At 38.2% G+C, this 17,077-nt stretch overlaps 1 protein-coding gene across 4 annotated transcripts in view; it reads left to right on the plus strand.

Moving 5' to 3' along the window:
* Positions 1-17,077, plus strand: part of RBMS3 (RNA binding motif single stranded interacting protein 3) — a 724,940-nt gene that overhangs the window by 92,859 nt on the left and 615,004 nt on the right. For all 4 annotated transcript variants that reach the window (XM_075052929.1, XM_075052943.1, XM_075052937.1 and 1 more), the window contains exon 2: positions 14,928-14,996. In XM_075052929.1, the coding sequence (XP_074909030.1) occupies positions 14,928-14,996 (69 nt within the window). The remainder of the gene's footprint in view (positions 1-14,927; positions 14,997-17,077) is intronic.

Raw genomic sequence — 17,077 nt, forward strand, 5'->3', positions numbered from 1 at the left:
TCTGCACAGGGGTTTCTCTCACTTCCCAGTCCCCCTACTCACTGCCAGTTCCCCTTCTTAAATCTGTTCTCCCAGAGGCGCTACCACTGTCGCTGATGGGCTCGGCCTTGGCCAGAGGTGGGTCTGACGTGGAGCCGGGGAAGCTTCCAGCAGCTTCTCACAGGAGCCACCCCTGCAGCCCCTCCCCTGCTACCAAAAACCCCGCCACACAAACCCAGTACAAGAGGTAAAGAGGTGACATCAACAAGTTATTTGAGAGGTTTGGGTATTTAGGGAGGGATGTTGTTTGTTTCCCCCCATTTTCCGGTTAGAAGTCTGAAGGTGACTATCTGAGAGGACTGTGAAGCTTGCAGATTTTGGAATAATGGTGTTGCTACATTCTTGATGGCTTTTGCCTAGAAAAAGGAGACAGGCAAAATCAAACTGTATTTCTTTGAGTGAATTTACCTGCCAGTGCTCAGGACACAGTTAGGTTGCTTTCTTGTGTTTAAGGAAAAATCAGCAATCTTTGTCTCATCCCTGACTGTATGCTGGTTTCCTCTAATGTTTCAATATGAATTTGTATTTTATCCCATTACAAACTTTCATTTCTTGTGTTCTTTATTAATAATTTTCCATGTGTTCACTCACCTCTTTAAATTTTTTTTACTGAAAGGTGCTGTCTGTAGAAGAGTTCTTACTGCTCAAGTTATTTACTTTTTGAAGTCCTGAATGGACTCTGTAGGCTGCAATTATGAATTGTCACTGAACAAAGTAATTTGTGTAAGAATATGATACTAACTTTTATAAGTGGTATCAGACAGTTACTTCACAGTTCACTTTTGATGCCACATCTGTAATGCTGAAGGACAGTGGACATACCTGACTAGCCCTCTCACCAGCCTGGGCCTGAAAGAAGTGGAAAGACTTGCATGAAATGGGAGAAAAGACCAGTATTTTTACAAAAAAAAAAAAGGCTTATAATACATTCCACAAAAACTATTTCTTCTATTATTTTTCCAAGTCCATTAGCCTTGTCTTTTACAAGAAGTATGCTGTGGCTATCTCGTAGAACAGCCTTTTAATTTTAGAATCCTTGTTTGAGTTTCTCAGTAACTCACAACAGGTGCACAGCTGTCAGGACAGAATTGTACCTCTGTACACCCATGGCTCTGTCCTCCCACAGCTGGAAGAAGTACTTGGGGTTTTCCCAGGGTTGTGACTTTGTCATGGAAACTGCACTTCTTACCAGTAAAATTGTGAACATTTTTAATTTCCTCATGGGAAGAAGGAGAATAAAATTAATTCCAAAGCTGAAAATGTTGAATGGCATTCCCAGAGTCACCAGTGGTTTATATAACAGAATCTGTCACTTCAGAAAATTCATAACACAATCTCTCTTCATAGTACAAGCAGTCTTATAATTTAACAGCATAAGAAAATTCAAGAATGCCAATGTGGACACCCCTGTGTTTCACTGCAGGAAAGAATTACAGCACAGTTCTCAGGAATTCTATTGTGTAAGAACTAGCAATAGCATATAAAATGCTGGTATTCAACTAATACGCCTTTCTTTCACACTATGTCTCAATTGAATGAAGGAAAAATACCCAAACAAAACTGTACTGTATTTTGATTATTACAAAATCATGGTTATGTTTTCCATTGAAATCATTTTAGTAAGCATATACCAGAAAATCACAGAAAATACTGCTCCTATAAATAAAGATAGCAGCACGAGAGGTAGCTGAGTCAGTGTGAAGAGTAACAGGGTTTTACTGGCAAAAGGGCGATATTTTCAATACTCATAATTTATTTACTCTATCTATCTCAAAATTTCAGCCCATCAATTATACATGAAACTGAATACCATAATGTAGGAGGGGACTAAAAGGCAAGTATTCATTTCCAGCTGTAACATCTCAGTCTTTAAACACGACCTGCTCCTTAGCATACTGGTAAGACAGATGGATAAGTGTTGGTAGATACGAGATTTATAGTTTGGCATTATTTAACTTCTCCATAATTTGCTTGTACTAGTGCCCTTGAGACACATTTTTTCAGAAAGTCTGATTTTTCTACATTTATTCTAGTAATGGTATATTGAGAGTTGTTAGGGAAATTAAAGTCCCATTTCGGGCCCCAGTTCAACAAAGCATTTAAGTAATGCTTAACTTAAAGTACATCTTAAACCGAATACTATTTAAAAAGGCAAAAAAAGAGAGAAGCCTTCAGAGGGACTTCCCCACATGGTTCAAGAGTGTGGGGGTTTTGTTAAAGCGAACTTGGAAATGCTGTGTGTATCAGGCTCAAGAGACTTTCTGTGGAAAAGGACATTTAAAGAAGGTATCACCTGTCGTCCAGAAAGCCTGTGTCATCGATGTGGTGAAGGAGGCAGGAAACTCGATTCAAATTTAGGAGCAGAATATAGAATGAACTGGATTTATCATGCTTAGGGGAAGTTTTTTGAGACCAAAAGAAAGGTGTTGTTTTGCAATGAAAAAGAGCCATCTCTCAGCTCACAAACTTATTGGGCAGTTAGGCGTGTTCCCCTGAGACATCATGACATTGGAGGCTTTGCTGAAAAGCTGGAAGAAAAGACCTTGTCTAAGGATGAATGGAGAGACTTCCATCAAGCTGGCAGTTAAATCCCTTGTATCTTTCTGTCACTAGTAATACTTCAGCTTTTTGGTAGCACCGTCTCTGCTCCCTGTTCTGGAGCAACTTTAGGGGGCTATATAGACAGTTAATGACTCTTTTAAAAAGTTTGCCTAGCACAGTCCCAGGTCCTGTTAAAGGACTTGAAAAAATCTGACAGACAACTATCAGGTTTGGTATTGTGGAACATAATCTGTATTTCTGGTTCTCCTCAGCAGATTCCATCATATACCTTTCAGTTTTCAAAGTAAAACACCACTAAAAATATTTATGTCCACCTCACATTCCCCAATAAATTGGAAGCTGTTATTTACAGTAGTAAACCCAGGTACAGTTATTTTCTTCATACAGGTCATCTTCTTTATGAAAATTCATTCATATTCACCAGGAAAGTACCTGGTGGCCTTGTGTTTTGCCACCTGGTGTGATGCAAGATAAAACCCCACAATTTCACCTGTGAAGACAGTCAGATGACCAATAGTGAGGAAAAGAAAAGTAACTTTCTGGCTAAGTAAGCTCCGTTTCCTAGTTGTTCATGAAAGTTTTAAGGAAAAGAAATTAAAAATAGCCACCAAGTATAAAACACCAGTCATGATGACAAAAACCATTTTTCCACTCACTATTTTGGATCGTTAGGGAGGTCAAAATATATCTAAACCCCAAGTTTTGTTAGAGAAAAGAAGTGACTTTATTGTGTTTAATGAAAATTCCTGTGTGATAGAAATTCAGCACTGCAAAATGGGTTATTTTTCCATATGACAGTATAGGGAAAGCTCAGACTCAGTAGTTTTCTTAATTAATTATGTCTCTGTATTTCAGCATATGGATGTAAGTTTTAACAGCCTTATAGAAAATGTATAAATGGATCTGTAGTGAGTCTAAACAAACACACATTAATATGTAGCTAACGACAAGAAGCACTTTTCTTTATGTAGTAGCAAATTGTTATTAAGCAGAAGAAAGTTGATATTATGTTGATATTGCACTGCACAGTTCATTTCATCACATTTTTATTTTAACTTCGACACTTAGAACTTCTGGGTACCTTTTATTAAGTTTGTCTGAAGAGGGCAGCCTTTCCTAATGCACTTGGAATTTTCTTAATTTGGCAAGGTTACTGTAGGCTGAACAAATTGAAAAAGGACGTGCTTACGATCCCGATTGTGCCTCTCATTATTGCCTATTTTTTCCTTGAAGTCTCTTTCCACGTATATTTATCGACCAACTCCAAAGAATATTATTATTTTAAATATTTGACCTCTGCTAAAATACAGTCCAATTTCACTTATTCTCTATGCTAAATGAATGGAGACTTGCTGTAACATTTCTAGAAAGAAATTTAAAGAGAAGGTTATTAGGAAATTTCTGAAAATATGGGTGGTGTTTGTTCATTCTACAGTCTAGAAGTAAGAGTGTTAAGTGCTAAGAATGCATGTGAATAGAGCAGGGAAATATCTGTCCCTTTCTGTTGACAGTTCTCCTTATCTTTCATGTTTTCCATGCTGACTCGTCTCCAGGCTTCAAAAAGAAGCATTAGCCTGAAAGTAGACACAGTGATGTCACTTTTTCATTTTTTTAATGCTTTAATCACAAGGAAACATTAAAAAAAAAATCTTACAGCAAATTCATGCATTGCGATGTTACCAGGAAGGACGAATGGCTACTCCACATTTAGCAATTAGTGTGATAGATTTAAGGGCTCTTATCAGAATTTATTGCCGTGGTGTGCCTCGATCATGGTGCAGGGAGGGGCATTTGAAGAAGCTGGAATGATATATTTTTGCAGTTATTGCTGCTCTTGCCACTATGCCGCATCTCTCCTCTTGCAGTGACAGCCAAATTTGAATGCCTGTCTCACCTTCAGTGGTGTTGGGATTTAGATTGCATGATAGGCCTGGGGGAGAAGGAGCACCAGCTGAATGCAGGGAGTAAGCACAGGGCTTTTGAACAAGGCTCTGCTGGTAGAAGAGGAAGGTAGGTGGAGACAATAGGCATAGGATTTCACAGCCTTTAGATAAACGAGCATACTGTTTGCAAGAGACTATTATCTGGATGACTAGAATCCCTCTATAAAAATCATGTCCAACACATCACTTGGGCAATAACAGTGGTGGTGTGGATCCTGTGCAAAACAGTCAGCTAAGTGTATTCTCAGTAATTCTCTGTAGAAGTGTCTGCAACAAAATGAGAATACTTTATGTACCCAGAAGCACAGCAAGTTTGCTGTGGTGGTTGACAGGTAGTAAACCTTGTACCTCTTCACAGTTACAGCAGCTGTCACCCATGGTAGTTGTATTACGCTAGCACTGACTACAGTCAAACTGCAATACAATGTCACCCCTTCAGTTTGTCAGCCCCTTGTCTCAGCTGATGATCAGGCAGTATCAGTGCTAATCTAGTCAAATGATCCCTTGTTTTACTTTGGTGACTTTTTAGTTTTTATTAGGAAAATAAGAGTATAAAGACAAATTTCGCCACTGACACTAGGGTCAAAGTGGGAAACCATTGAATTTCTTCCTCCCACAAACTTGTACTATTATTTAATGCTGCCAGGTGTTTAAACTACCAAACTCATTGCAACTTCCTGTCATTGCCTGACAGAAGGCTTGTGATTACACAGCTGTTTACCTGGTTTTATATTCCTTGAATTTTTCGTGCTATGCTCATTTATCTGAAAACACTGTTTTCTTCCTACCTTGTCTTTCCTACAGCAGCCACTTGCTCAGAAGTCAAGGCAGATTGCTTCAGTTCCTTCCAATCCCAGACTCTCCCAATGACTGAACCGCTCTTCCTCATCCCGCCTTAGCGTTGGATTGCTATGAAACAGAGCAGGAATTTCATTGTCTCCCTACTTAGAAAGCACTCAACTTTCTACACGTCAGGCAAACAGTTGCATGCTTGTGCTATGGTCTTCTAAGATGTCAGATCCTCTCCCTGCAGGCCAAAGACCCACTAGCATATTCTTCCTAAATCCTCTGAGAAATTACACCTTAATTGTGTTTATATCAGCATTTTCTCTTGAGACAACATCCAGCTGGAATTGATTGCTTGTTTTCATTTTTTTTAACTAAACTTGGGAGGGGAATGTCATGCTCTTTGCCAGACACCAATACTTGCTGTCTCTCACTGTTTCCTCTGTTTAATGAGTATGTGTCTGTAAAAGGTATGGAGGATGGATTTTTGAGGTTGTAATGAGAAGAAATGTACAACTAATTCTTACATTTTCAATACATCCCTATTTTGAAATTGGAAATGTGACTTTCTCTTTCCACTCCTTGGGAATGTTTTCAAAATGAGGTTGTAAAAAATTTGACTAAGCTTATTGTGTCCTAGTCTTAACAATTTAGCAGGAGTTGCCAGTGTTTTTCCTGAAAGTCTAATTGCCTTTTGAATACTTTAAAAATTTGATTCTTCTGAGAATGACTCATTTATCTAGAAAATAGCCTTTTGTTGTTCACTTTTATCTGTCTCACCATTAAAGAGATCATTAGAGTACCTCCTCCACCTTTCTACAATTGCACTGTTTGCAAATAAACATATTTATTTTTGTACTTTCCTGAACCTTCATGATTCATGTCCTTGCCTCCCAGTACTGAAATACATGTAAAATATTCTGATTAGTACATCTACTGTATGCCATCTTCTACTCCAATTTCTGCACTATTGTCTTTTGCATTGTCTTACCAAGGCTATTCTCTGTTCTGGCTTTATTATAATCTTCAATGTAAGCATAATTCTGAATTCTTATTATCTTTGGTGAACATTAATAAAATAAGGAATGATCCCCCCCCACCTTTGTGAAAGCATTTACTGTTTTTTATTTGCATTTGTTCCTCTAATGATTTTTGATACTCTCTGTTGTTTAGCTCTGAAGTTCTCCTACTCAGTGCCATTCTTCTGTGTGGTCACTTCATTATCTTTTAACACCTCAGACCTGATATTACTCAAAGATTCTGGGTTACTTTTCATATTTCTTGTCTGCCTTTTTAATGGGGCAGATATCTTTTGCAGAATAGCTGCTGGAAGAGAATAGCTCTCACTACGATGAAATTCTTTTACTTTCCTGGTGTTGTTCCTTTGTCTCAAATCAACACACACCTGTTATTTCCATTTTTGCAGACCTATGCAAACTTCTGAGGAAAGCCACATCTTTCAGTCCCACAAAACTAATCCCATTCCACTCTCTGCCATAACCAAGACTCTCTTTTTTATGATTAGTTCCCTACACCTCCTTGTGCCCCAGTGTTTCATTTACTCAGGAAAATGGTGAGAGAGTCCAAAGGACATAAAAGTTGTCATATGTTCCAAGTTCTTCTGATAATGCTTCTTATATTTCATTGTGAATTCTTTCTGTAGGAGTAGATGTCCTGGTAGTATCAGTACTGTTGCATTCCCTGACTGATTGTTTAAAGTTACTGATTGCTGATAATGTAACATGACTCAACATAATACTATACTTACTTCCTACCTTGTAGTCTTTTTTCCACAGAAGCAGCTGCTAACTTTTAAAAATCCACTTTCTGACTATATTATCTCTCATATGGCTGTGATGTGCTCCCCTACCTTCTCAGTAGTGCTTTGGAGAGTTCTTGACCTCAAAGCATCGAATGTTTCCATATTCTCATTTTTCTTTTTTTCACTCAAGCTGAGATGATTTCTCCTCCTTATCTTATTGCATGTTTCCAAGTCTTGTTACTTTCTTACAATTTCTTAATTGTACATTTTATGTGATAAGGATGCCAACTTTATGTCACCTTCATCTGGAAGACTTGAAGGTTGTTCCTCGATCTCTTTGCAGCTTATCTTCAAACTCTCTGGCTTTGGAAGAAAGTACTGGCTGTGCAGCAAGTCATGGTGTATGTAGCATCTCCACAGAGATGAGAAGTTCTTTCACCATATTAAAATTCCGAAGAAAGAAGTTGTTGCTTGTCACTAACAGTAGCACTCATTTGGCTTGTTTGTGATTGAAGTATGCTGCACTTCGTTGACCAATACAAATGGGAATGGAGAAGGAATTAATGGCTACAGTACTGTTGGCTTGAGCTTGGCCAGCCAGTTCTGCTAAGGTAGATGTGGTTTGAAATGGGTAGTGCAGTCTCTAATATCAGTTCTTATTCCGTTTGTGAAATATACAAGTCTTGAAATATACAATGTCACCCCCATTCAAAGATATACTTTGAAATTTCAAATACGTTCATTATTAGTTTTAACAATCAAGTAGGATATGGGAGGTCATGAAGTGACCTTGTTGGTAAGTGTAAAGAGAGTTTCTGAAAAGAGGATATTTTCATCCCTGGCTTTGTTCAGAATTTTTTTCCTTCCAGGGTGTGAAAATATCTATATTAAATTGGTGAACAGGAATGAAAAAAGAGAAAAAAGAGGGGGAATCCAAGTGTCATGACAAGCCTTACACCGTGGTTCAGAGCCCATGTCTAATTGCCAAACAATCAAGAATCCACTGTTGGGGTGAGTAACAGATGAATTATACTACTTTTGGCAATTTCACCTCAAAAATTATGAGTCACTGTGTTGATGACCAAGTGTAGACAGTGGATATAAAATGCAAGTGAGTACTTTGAGTGAGTGCTTGAGATCCTATAAAAACATCTACCGAATGCATTTGCTTCATCAAAGCCCAAACCCACAGGTTCAGAGAGATGTACTCTTTGGTTGACAGCTCAGTCAATATCTCTCCTACTCTGTATCTTCCTGTCATAACATTGATTTCTGTAAGCTAGAGGAAGTAGTCCCTGATGACACTGCGCAACAATCTTAAGGAAAGTTTGTTTTCCCACTGTGCACTTTTTCATACACAACTTATAAATGTATTTCATTTACAACTTACTTACAAACTTCACCTCTCATAATTCTGTTACATTTTATGTCTTGATCACTGTATCCAGATCAGCTGCTTTTTTAATGCCGCCTTCTCGATTTTACACTTCTGTGGGACAACATACTTGATGATTCTCCTCCATCATCTCATCACCGCAAAACAATGATGTTACTTTGACATATGATATTCACTCATCTGCCAAGCTATGCCAAGCTATGAATGTATCATGTGCCCTTTGCATGGAAGAGAAGACCATACTGTCATGCCACGTACCATCGTTCCACTGCTGCCAACACCACTACATTTTGTTTTGTGTCCTAACCCTATGATCAGCAATGTTTGCCATCGAGTGGTAAAAACTGCTGCATGGCTGTAATGAAGTGATGTTCCTGTTATTAATCTAATTATCAACATTTTCTGTCTTCATTTTTCTGACAAAAAAAAAAATAAAATCCATCTCTCTGGAATTTCATAGTGCTAGTCTCACTAGAAGGCAGGTAGTTTTCCTGGCAGTTCTGGAGGACTTTTAACTGTGAGGAATGAGAACCTGAAAATTAATTTTACTTGTATGGTATTGAAGAAACCATGGATCTTTAAAGTATTTGCAATTTGTTTTGTCTTATGTCCGGAGCAGCACTAGCTATGAATTTCCAGCATAGTATTGGTATTGTTGAAAAATGGGATGAGGTTTCGAAGGGAGCAAGGAATCGTGTGTATTTATAGCACAGGAGTGAAAGTGGCTTCATGGGTGAGCAGCACATCTGTAATGAACAGGCTTCAGTGGGGTTTGTCTCCCCATGGAGCCAGGTGGGATGCCAGATTGGAAACACAGAGAGACCCTTTCCACTGAGCTGACTCCTCTGATCCATTGAGATGACATTTGTGAGGAAGGGGCTGTGAAGGATTTAGTATCATTAAGTGTGCAAGGTCTTACCCCACACAGAGAATCAACAAGGCTTAAGGAGCCAGACCAGAGACAGGGATGGATTGACATGTAGGCATGAAGTCTATGTTGTTTCAAGAGGTATTACTGGTTCAAATTTCAGACTCTGCAATTCCTCTAAGCCCTATTTTTGATCAGATAGAATCAGATAAGTTGTCACCTTTCCTATTTCACTTGTATATAGAAATTAATAACTTGTCATTTTCTATACTGCATTGTTGTGGAATATGCTCAATAAGTAAAAAGAAATAAAACTCAATACTTCAAAAACCAGCCCATCCCACTCCCAGTCTCCTAGGGTTAATGGCAAAAGGACTTCACCCACTAGTTGTTTCTGGAGAGTCATAAAGGACATTATAGCCCTTTATAGTACGAGAGGTTAAAACTTTATTTTTCACTTGCGTTTCTCTTCATAAACTCCTGCTGTGAAATAAAATAAAATAAACAAGTGAACCCAAAAGCTTGTATCTGTCACTAAGCAGCCATTGAATATTGTTTCTTTTTAACATAACATTACTGGTTCCTGTTAGCAAAAGTCACAGGTATACAAAACTCTGTGAAAAAAAGAAAGCAAACTTCAAAGAAAGAACTTCAGTGCCTTAATGTCACTATTATTTTGTTCAGCAAATGAATCTTTGAATTTAAGGAAAAATCAGTGAAATTCCATAGCTAATAATAGAAAAAAAGTAATCTAGATATTGGACAGTGCAAAATAGATCCTGATTTTGATGTCAGCCTTCGCATAAACAGCTGGACTCTATACTCTTTAAGCAAGCATCATCTCCAGTAAAACTGATGAGCAAGATACCTTCTGAGTGCCAGCAAGATTTCAGGCCAGGAAATTGAAGAGCCCAGGAACTGGTAGTATAACATGTATATCATGTAACTATAACTGTATTCTCAAAGAACTACAGATATAAATCTAAGTAGTTTTTTCTCTGAAAAAAAATGGGTTTGATATGATTAAATGTTTACTATTGCCTTCCATTTACTTTCATATTACATTTTCTCTATTTATAAGTCAAAATCTTTTTTTCCCTTCTCGCCTAGCCAAAAAATTCTGAGTTCTGAAAGTCAAGACAGTACTTCATGTCTTTACCAGTGAGCTGCATTTGAAAGATTAACACAGTTTGTAGCAATTCACAAGGCAGTTCAAAAGTACCCCGATTACACACCAATTTGCTACCATAATAACCGTTTAAACCCTAGAAGAGGACAAATTGCCTAGGTCCCTTGGTAGGAAGGAGAACATGGAGTACAGGTAGATTTAATTTCACCTAACATTAGCCATCCAAAGTTAGATGTCTCAAACTGGCTGCTTAGCCTTTCTCTCCAGTGAGTGGATGGAAAGAGGCAGGTAGTTCCAGACAGTAATTCATCCCATGTTACGATACTTTTCCAAGCTAATGGGACGAATTGCCATGCCCATCAGAAGGCTTTATAAGTTTATTTGGCGGTAGAATAGGTTATAATCTTTGACTTTGTTATCAGAATATATACTCTTTTTTGCTTTTAAAAATATTGTCACAGTAACACTTGTAACTCTTTCTCTGTGCTCTGCTTTTCTTTCCTAATTTTGAAGTGTGGTCTTACATTGAAGCTCTCCTTGACTTAATGAGAAATTATTTATGGATTGTACGTGATCTTGGCTTGTATTGTATACAGTCACTAACAGCCTTAGCCCAAGAATGAAATGGTAACACATCTTTTCATGAGCTCTCCTGTTGAGCCATACTCAGATTTCCATGTATTCTCCTAAAGTTCTTTTTTCTAGCTTCTTGCTATGTTATCTACTGCATTCAGTAGTAGGAGTCTTCCAAGAAAACAGTTTTCCTGCGAACTGCATATAAAACAGCAGCTTTGCACATACACTGCATCATGTGCTCTTCTTTTATCTGTGCTGTTTTATTGCTATGAAAAGTACTTTTTTCCTGCTCTCACTGGGATTTGGAGGCAGTCTGATGTTTCATCAGCTTTCCTCATGTTCAGGCTTGGGTCCGGCCATGTGCTTGAAGCACACACTGCACTGAATCTACACCAGATTTTCTCCTCTCATACCGACTGTTGTCTGGGCAGTACTGTGCAGACCACCAGCTTTCCTCTCTCCTTTTTTTCCATAACTTCTATCTCAGATACCAAAACCCACATGTCCAGTTAACAGTTTTATTCCCTTCAGAAGCACAGTCTGCTGTAAAAATTGTTACACATTTCTAAAGTTTTCAGCAGGACTTCATTCGTCTTTTAAAGCGACTGGTGGTCATCTGCAGCTGTGTGAGTTTAACCTCTCTTCACAGGTGGGGGGGAATAAGGAGGAGGGACAAGGACATAAGGAACAGCTTGGACAAGCAGGTAATTAGAGCAGTCAGTCCTAATTAGTTTTTAATATTTGGAGAGGGTTTTTTTGTACCTACGTACGTCTGAGGGACAGCTTGCAGGGAGCAGAAATGTGCTGGGAAAGTAGAAGGGCTGGATATAAAATTAGCTAAGAGTGGGGGTCTGCTGGTGTCCTTAGAAGAGCTGTGAGCTGCTTGGTTTAGATGTTTCAAATGATGCTGTCAGGGAGCGATATGAGACCAGAGAGGGAGTTTATGTCCAGGACTTCTACTAAAGTGCTAGTTGTGCCAGAGGGAGAGTCCTTAAATGTTCTGAGTATGTGCTCCTTCTTTCTCAAAAGGAAGAATGATAACAAAGGTGATTTTAGCTGAAGAAAGGGATGTGGCTTAAGGGACTAAATGCAACCCATGTGCTCCCCGGTAAAATACCTAGTGAAAATGGAACACCTTGAGGTCTCCTTTGTGGTGCAAACTGCATGCAAAAGCTATTTATGCAGCAGAGAGCGTGGTCTAGCTTGTGCTTGGCTGCCAGGTATGAAGGGTCATACTCCTAAAGGTAGGTGGTTGTCCAATTTCTGCTGATTGCAGTGAAATAGGAGTGAGAGCGTGTATGTATGTGTGTGCGTTTGGAGTTTGTTCATCATGTTTTTTAAGTCACCTGCCTCAAATATTTTAAATGCTGAGACAAGTAGGGGATATGGTCTAGCTTTCAGGTTTTTTCCTGTTCTCCCTTAGAACTTGGAGAGAAGCTCAGGTGGAAGTGTTTTCCAGATCTTTCAGAATCTACACCAAATGATCTGATATAGAAGCTTCTGTGTGTGAGCAGCATAAACCTTTGCTCTATAACCTGATATTTTGATTGCCTTGGAACATGCAAGTGATACTACTCATTGATCTATGAATGGAGTAAAAAAAAAAAAAAAAAGCCTGGGAGGGTAAGGGAAATAAATGCTGATTTTAGACCCTTTTATACTACTATTTTTACAATTTTTTTTTCAAGTGCCTACCTCTTAAACTGGACGGTGGAGGTCAGCTTCTAAATACTTCTGAGACTCTGGCTCTTTCTTGTTTGTAAAATTAGACAAAAAATGATCTGCCTTTGTTTTTGGAGGTATTTGTCTGCTGGCTGCCTGGTCTCTGTAATATTACGGTACTGTTTCTCTGTGGGGTATTTTCCTTTGGGATGTCCTTGAAACTGAGGTGGAAGAGTTCAAAAGAGTGACTGCTGTAGAGGAATGTACCTACTAGAGGTTAACAGGTGTTGGAGGAAGTAATGAAACAAGTCTGCTATTTATGTGTTTAGACAGGAGGAATATGCAGTTTTTATCAGACAATGCTAAGGGCAGACATGCATTATATATATGTATTAAGAAAGGTGTGTGGTGCTTGCGGAAGGGCATGTTGCTGGAAGACAACTTCCAGAAAAACTCCAGCTATCTTGTTATACAACTTGTTATTCATAGATTGACCAGTCTTTCTTCTGAAGCAGATGGAGATACTTTTCATAAGTTTTTATAAAGCTGAAATCAGCGTTGTGTGCAGTTTGTGTTTTCTGAGGTTTCTATCAAAAGAAAGTGTTATTCTGTTGCATGGTGTATCTGACTATTAAAAAATGCCTATCCTTCTAAGGGTGTTTAATAGAAGCTAAATACACTATACAGTAATGCTAATAATTAAATTTGTAAAATAACTGCTTTTTGGTAGACTAACGCAAAAGCACAATTACAGTAGTGACTGTTTCTCATTAGTGGGAATGACATGCCAGCTTTAGAATATGTAATGATGTATAAGCCCTAGTGGTTATAATTGGCATAGAAATGTACTATATCCTTGGGTGTTAAAAGCCATAAGCTATTTATTTTCATACTTACAAAGAGTATACTACATTGTGGTATAAATCTCACATGGATTGTCTTACTTGCATTTTTTAGTATAATTTATGTCCATATGGTTCAAATATGAATATGTCCCCCTATTAGCATCCTGCTGGTGACATAATATACTGATAAATTAGTATCTCGTGTCTGGAAAGCTTGTTTGAATTCAGATCTCATGAGTAGGTAACTCAAATCTACCTGATCTTCCTGATACAGATACCCTTGTCATCACAAGGGTTCTGTAATACTTGAGCTTACACAATATAGTAGTGATATACTTGCAAGATATTTGGCTACTGACTGTGGTGTGTGGTGTTTTGTTTTTTTTTTTTTAAGAAGGACCAAATTCACATATGTGAGGGGTGGTTTTGGAGGAGCTCTGTGTTACACTAGGCTCTAGCCTAAACAGCGTAGAAGTTAATGGTATAAAATAATTTTGAAACCAGGGATAATGTATATTAAAATAATTGGTGGTGTTCTACTAGACACCATATTGCATTGATTCTTCCACAATATCAAAGACAGTTTGATTATAAGGTCTGTATGTGACACACATGATATGGCTATGGAAATATGATATGGATATAAAAGACCACGGTAGGGTCTTTTTTCTTACTGCTTCAGAAAATAAATACAGGGAAGTGGGTGAAAGAAGTATAGGTATAAATCATAAAGACTGTCTTTTTTTCTTCAAAAAGAAGTTGGTAGGTAACTAATCTCTTTTATTACCTATTCCAATAATATCCAAGTTTCATTTTTGAGTAAGGTGAAGTGATTCTGAAAGAACAATTTTGCTTTATTTTCTATGAGTTAAGAACAGCTTCTATGAAACTAGGATGAAGTATGGAATAAAACATCACTATGAGTTAGGGAAAAATACAGATATAGCTTCTCAGAACAGGCAGACAAACCCCTCTAAAGATGCCTTTCTGGAATAATTGTGGATTTAGAGCATGTTTGCTTAATCTGAGTAAATTACCTGCCTGAAGGGTAGGTAGTGCTTTGCAGCCCCAGTTTAGGTTAGGGCTCAGCATTTAAATTTGCAATCTAGGTGACATGCAGAAGTTGGGGTGAAAATTGAGCTTCTGAGGTCCAAGGCTGAACAGAGCATTAGTAGCAAATTCAGCAAACTTTCATCTCTGATCTTAATGCTACTGTACCATATTTATGGTTTCTTGAGTGTTTTGTTTAGGGTTGTTTTTTTTTTACTATGGGAATTTACATGATTGAGATTGCTGAAGCTGACTGCGTGTGACAGAGATGTTGGTGAATATTTGACATGTCTATCTTTTATTTTGCAGAGAACTACAGCCAACAAGACTTCTGGTGCTCCTTCCTACAGCAGATGGTCCAGTTCACAGCCCCATCAGGTAATATGCCCTTGTCAAAAAGGATATGAAGCTCAGGTTGACACATGCTTCCTTTTAAAATGAATCTGTGAGGGGATCGGAGTGTTATCTACCTGCATTAGCCCAACTAGGTCATGCTGATCTCTGAGGTTGTTGCAGGATATCCTGTGGCAACCTGTTAGATGCAGTTGCTGCTCATGGAGGGGTTGGTACAGCTGTGACTCCTCTAATGCAGTGGTGCCTCTCTGTGGGCTGTCAGGGGTGGTTATTATGGCTGAATCACCCTATCCTTTGCATCTTGTCACTTAAGTTAGAAGTGTGTTTGATTGCTTGATGCTCTTTGGCAACGTGTGAAGTCGTGTTCTCCCCCACCCCGCCCCCCATATTTTTTGCAATACTTAAAACAACTGAATTGTGAAGTAGGTAAGATGACCAAAACTTTCAGGAAAACTTGTTATAAACCCAGTCTGAAGCTGGAAAGCTGTTCAGTGATAGCTAGGAAGCAATATTATTGTTAATGAATTTTTTTTATAAGAATTTGAATGGTATTCAGGTTTTCTGTTACTTTATCAAAACCAAAAGACTTTTTTGACTGTAGAAAAGTACATGGCTTGTTTTGTAATCAAAGAACAATGTATTTCAACTAAAGCAACTTTCTCTTTAAAAACCCTTCAAGTGTTTGTTCAGTATTGATCATATTAACATTGCTTTCCCCCTACCTCTACTTCTACTTCTTTCCATCATCTTTCTACCTTCATTGCCTCTTAAAAAAACAAAAACAAAACCAAAAAAACAACAAAAAAAGCCTCCCAAAACCAAAAAACACCCACCCACCTCCCACCATCCTCCCTTGACACTGTGAAAAATTTATGTTATCCTGGTGAGCAAATCCTTGATATAACATGCTGGATTTTTGGTTTTTATGAAGGACATGTATGCTCAGAGAGGAAACTACCAATAAGCTGAGATTTGGCCTTGAAAACCAAAGTCAAAGGAACTATGAATTTCATTTGTATTCCAATTAGGGTGGAGAAGAAGGTGGCTAAGTGCTTCATGTGCTGTTAGCTACCTATTTCACTATCCTTCCAGTCTTAATAGTTCTGCTTTCACCAAGTGTTGTAAGAGTCTTGTGCCTCCTCTCCATGTAAACGTATGATCTTTTTGCCTGCTAAGGATGCTTGGTTGCATGTGTACTTTTCTTTCACATTTTGAACACTGAATTTTCACTGTTGGGGCGGTGAAAATGAAGAATATGTAGGCAGAATGTTAATTCTTTTCAGTGGTTATTGTTTGCCCCATCCTAGGGGATCAGATGGTGAGCAAGAAAAAGTTCGTGGAGTAATCACCAATATGTCCAAGGCTGAAACACCAATGACTGTTCCCTTCTTTCTGCGTGTCTGCAGTTGCCCATTAATGTTAATGGGAGGTGCATTCCTAAGTCAGGAGATCATCCTAACAAATCATATGAAATGCACTTTACACTCTACACACTTGATTTCCTTTTTGAGGAGGGAGAGGAAGAAAAGTACATAATAAAAATTGCTAGTAGTGTTACAAGTCTGTGAAATCACTAGCAGATTTGAGGGATTAACTACCAGGAATGTTGTTTGAAAGTATGTCTAGACCATCCAGCATCTGCAGGAAAAAAATTGTCGTACTGTATTAAAGCATGCCTGTGGTAATTTTCCTCCACCTATGTTGTACCCCACACATTTTAATCTCATCTTTCTTTGTCATTTACACTCTAATCTTTTCTTTTTCATCCTTGTTTATTGTAAGCTTTTGTATTCTGCGTTTTGGGTTTAATAAGCTTATAAACTTGCCTTACGGATATTACAAATACTAGTACCAACTGTGAGGATGTATAGCCATGCCGCGGTTCAGTTTGACAGCCCTGAATACTGCTGTGCACTCTCATGAGCTGAATGGCAAAATATTTGTACTGGATCAGAGATTTGTATTCAGCCTTGCAACTTGCCAGCATCTATATATAGTTTATTTAAACATTTTTGAAGATGGCTTTCCAGGAAAGAAGATTAAAGTTCAAATTCATATTGTCTGCATTTTCTTTAGTCTCATGCAGTGAACCCAGCGAAGGCTTT

Source organism: Buteo buteo, chromosome 2 (assembly GCF_964188355.1).
Source record: "Buteo buteo chromosome 2, bButBut1.hap1.1, whole genome shotgun sequence".
NCBI classification, from domain to species: Eukaryota; Metazoa; Chordata; class Aves; order Accipitriformes; family Accipitridae; genus Buteo; species Buteo buteo.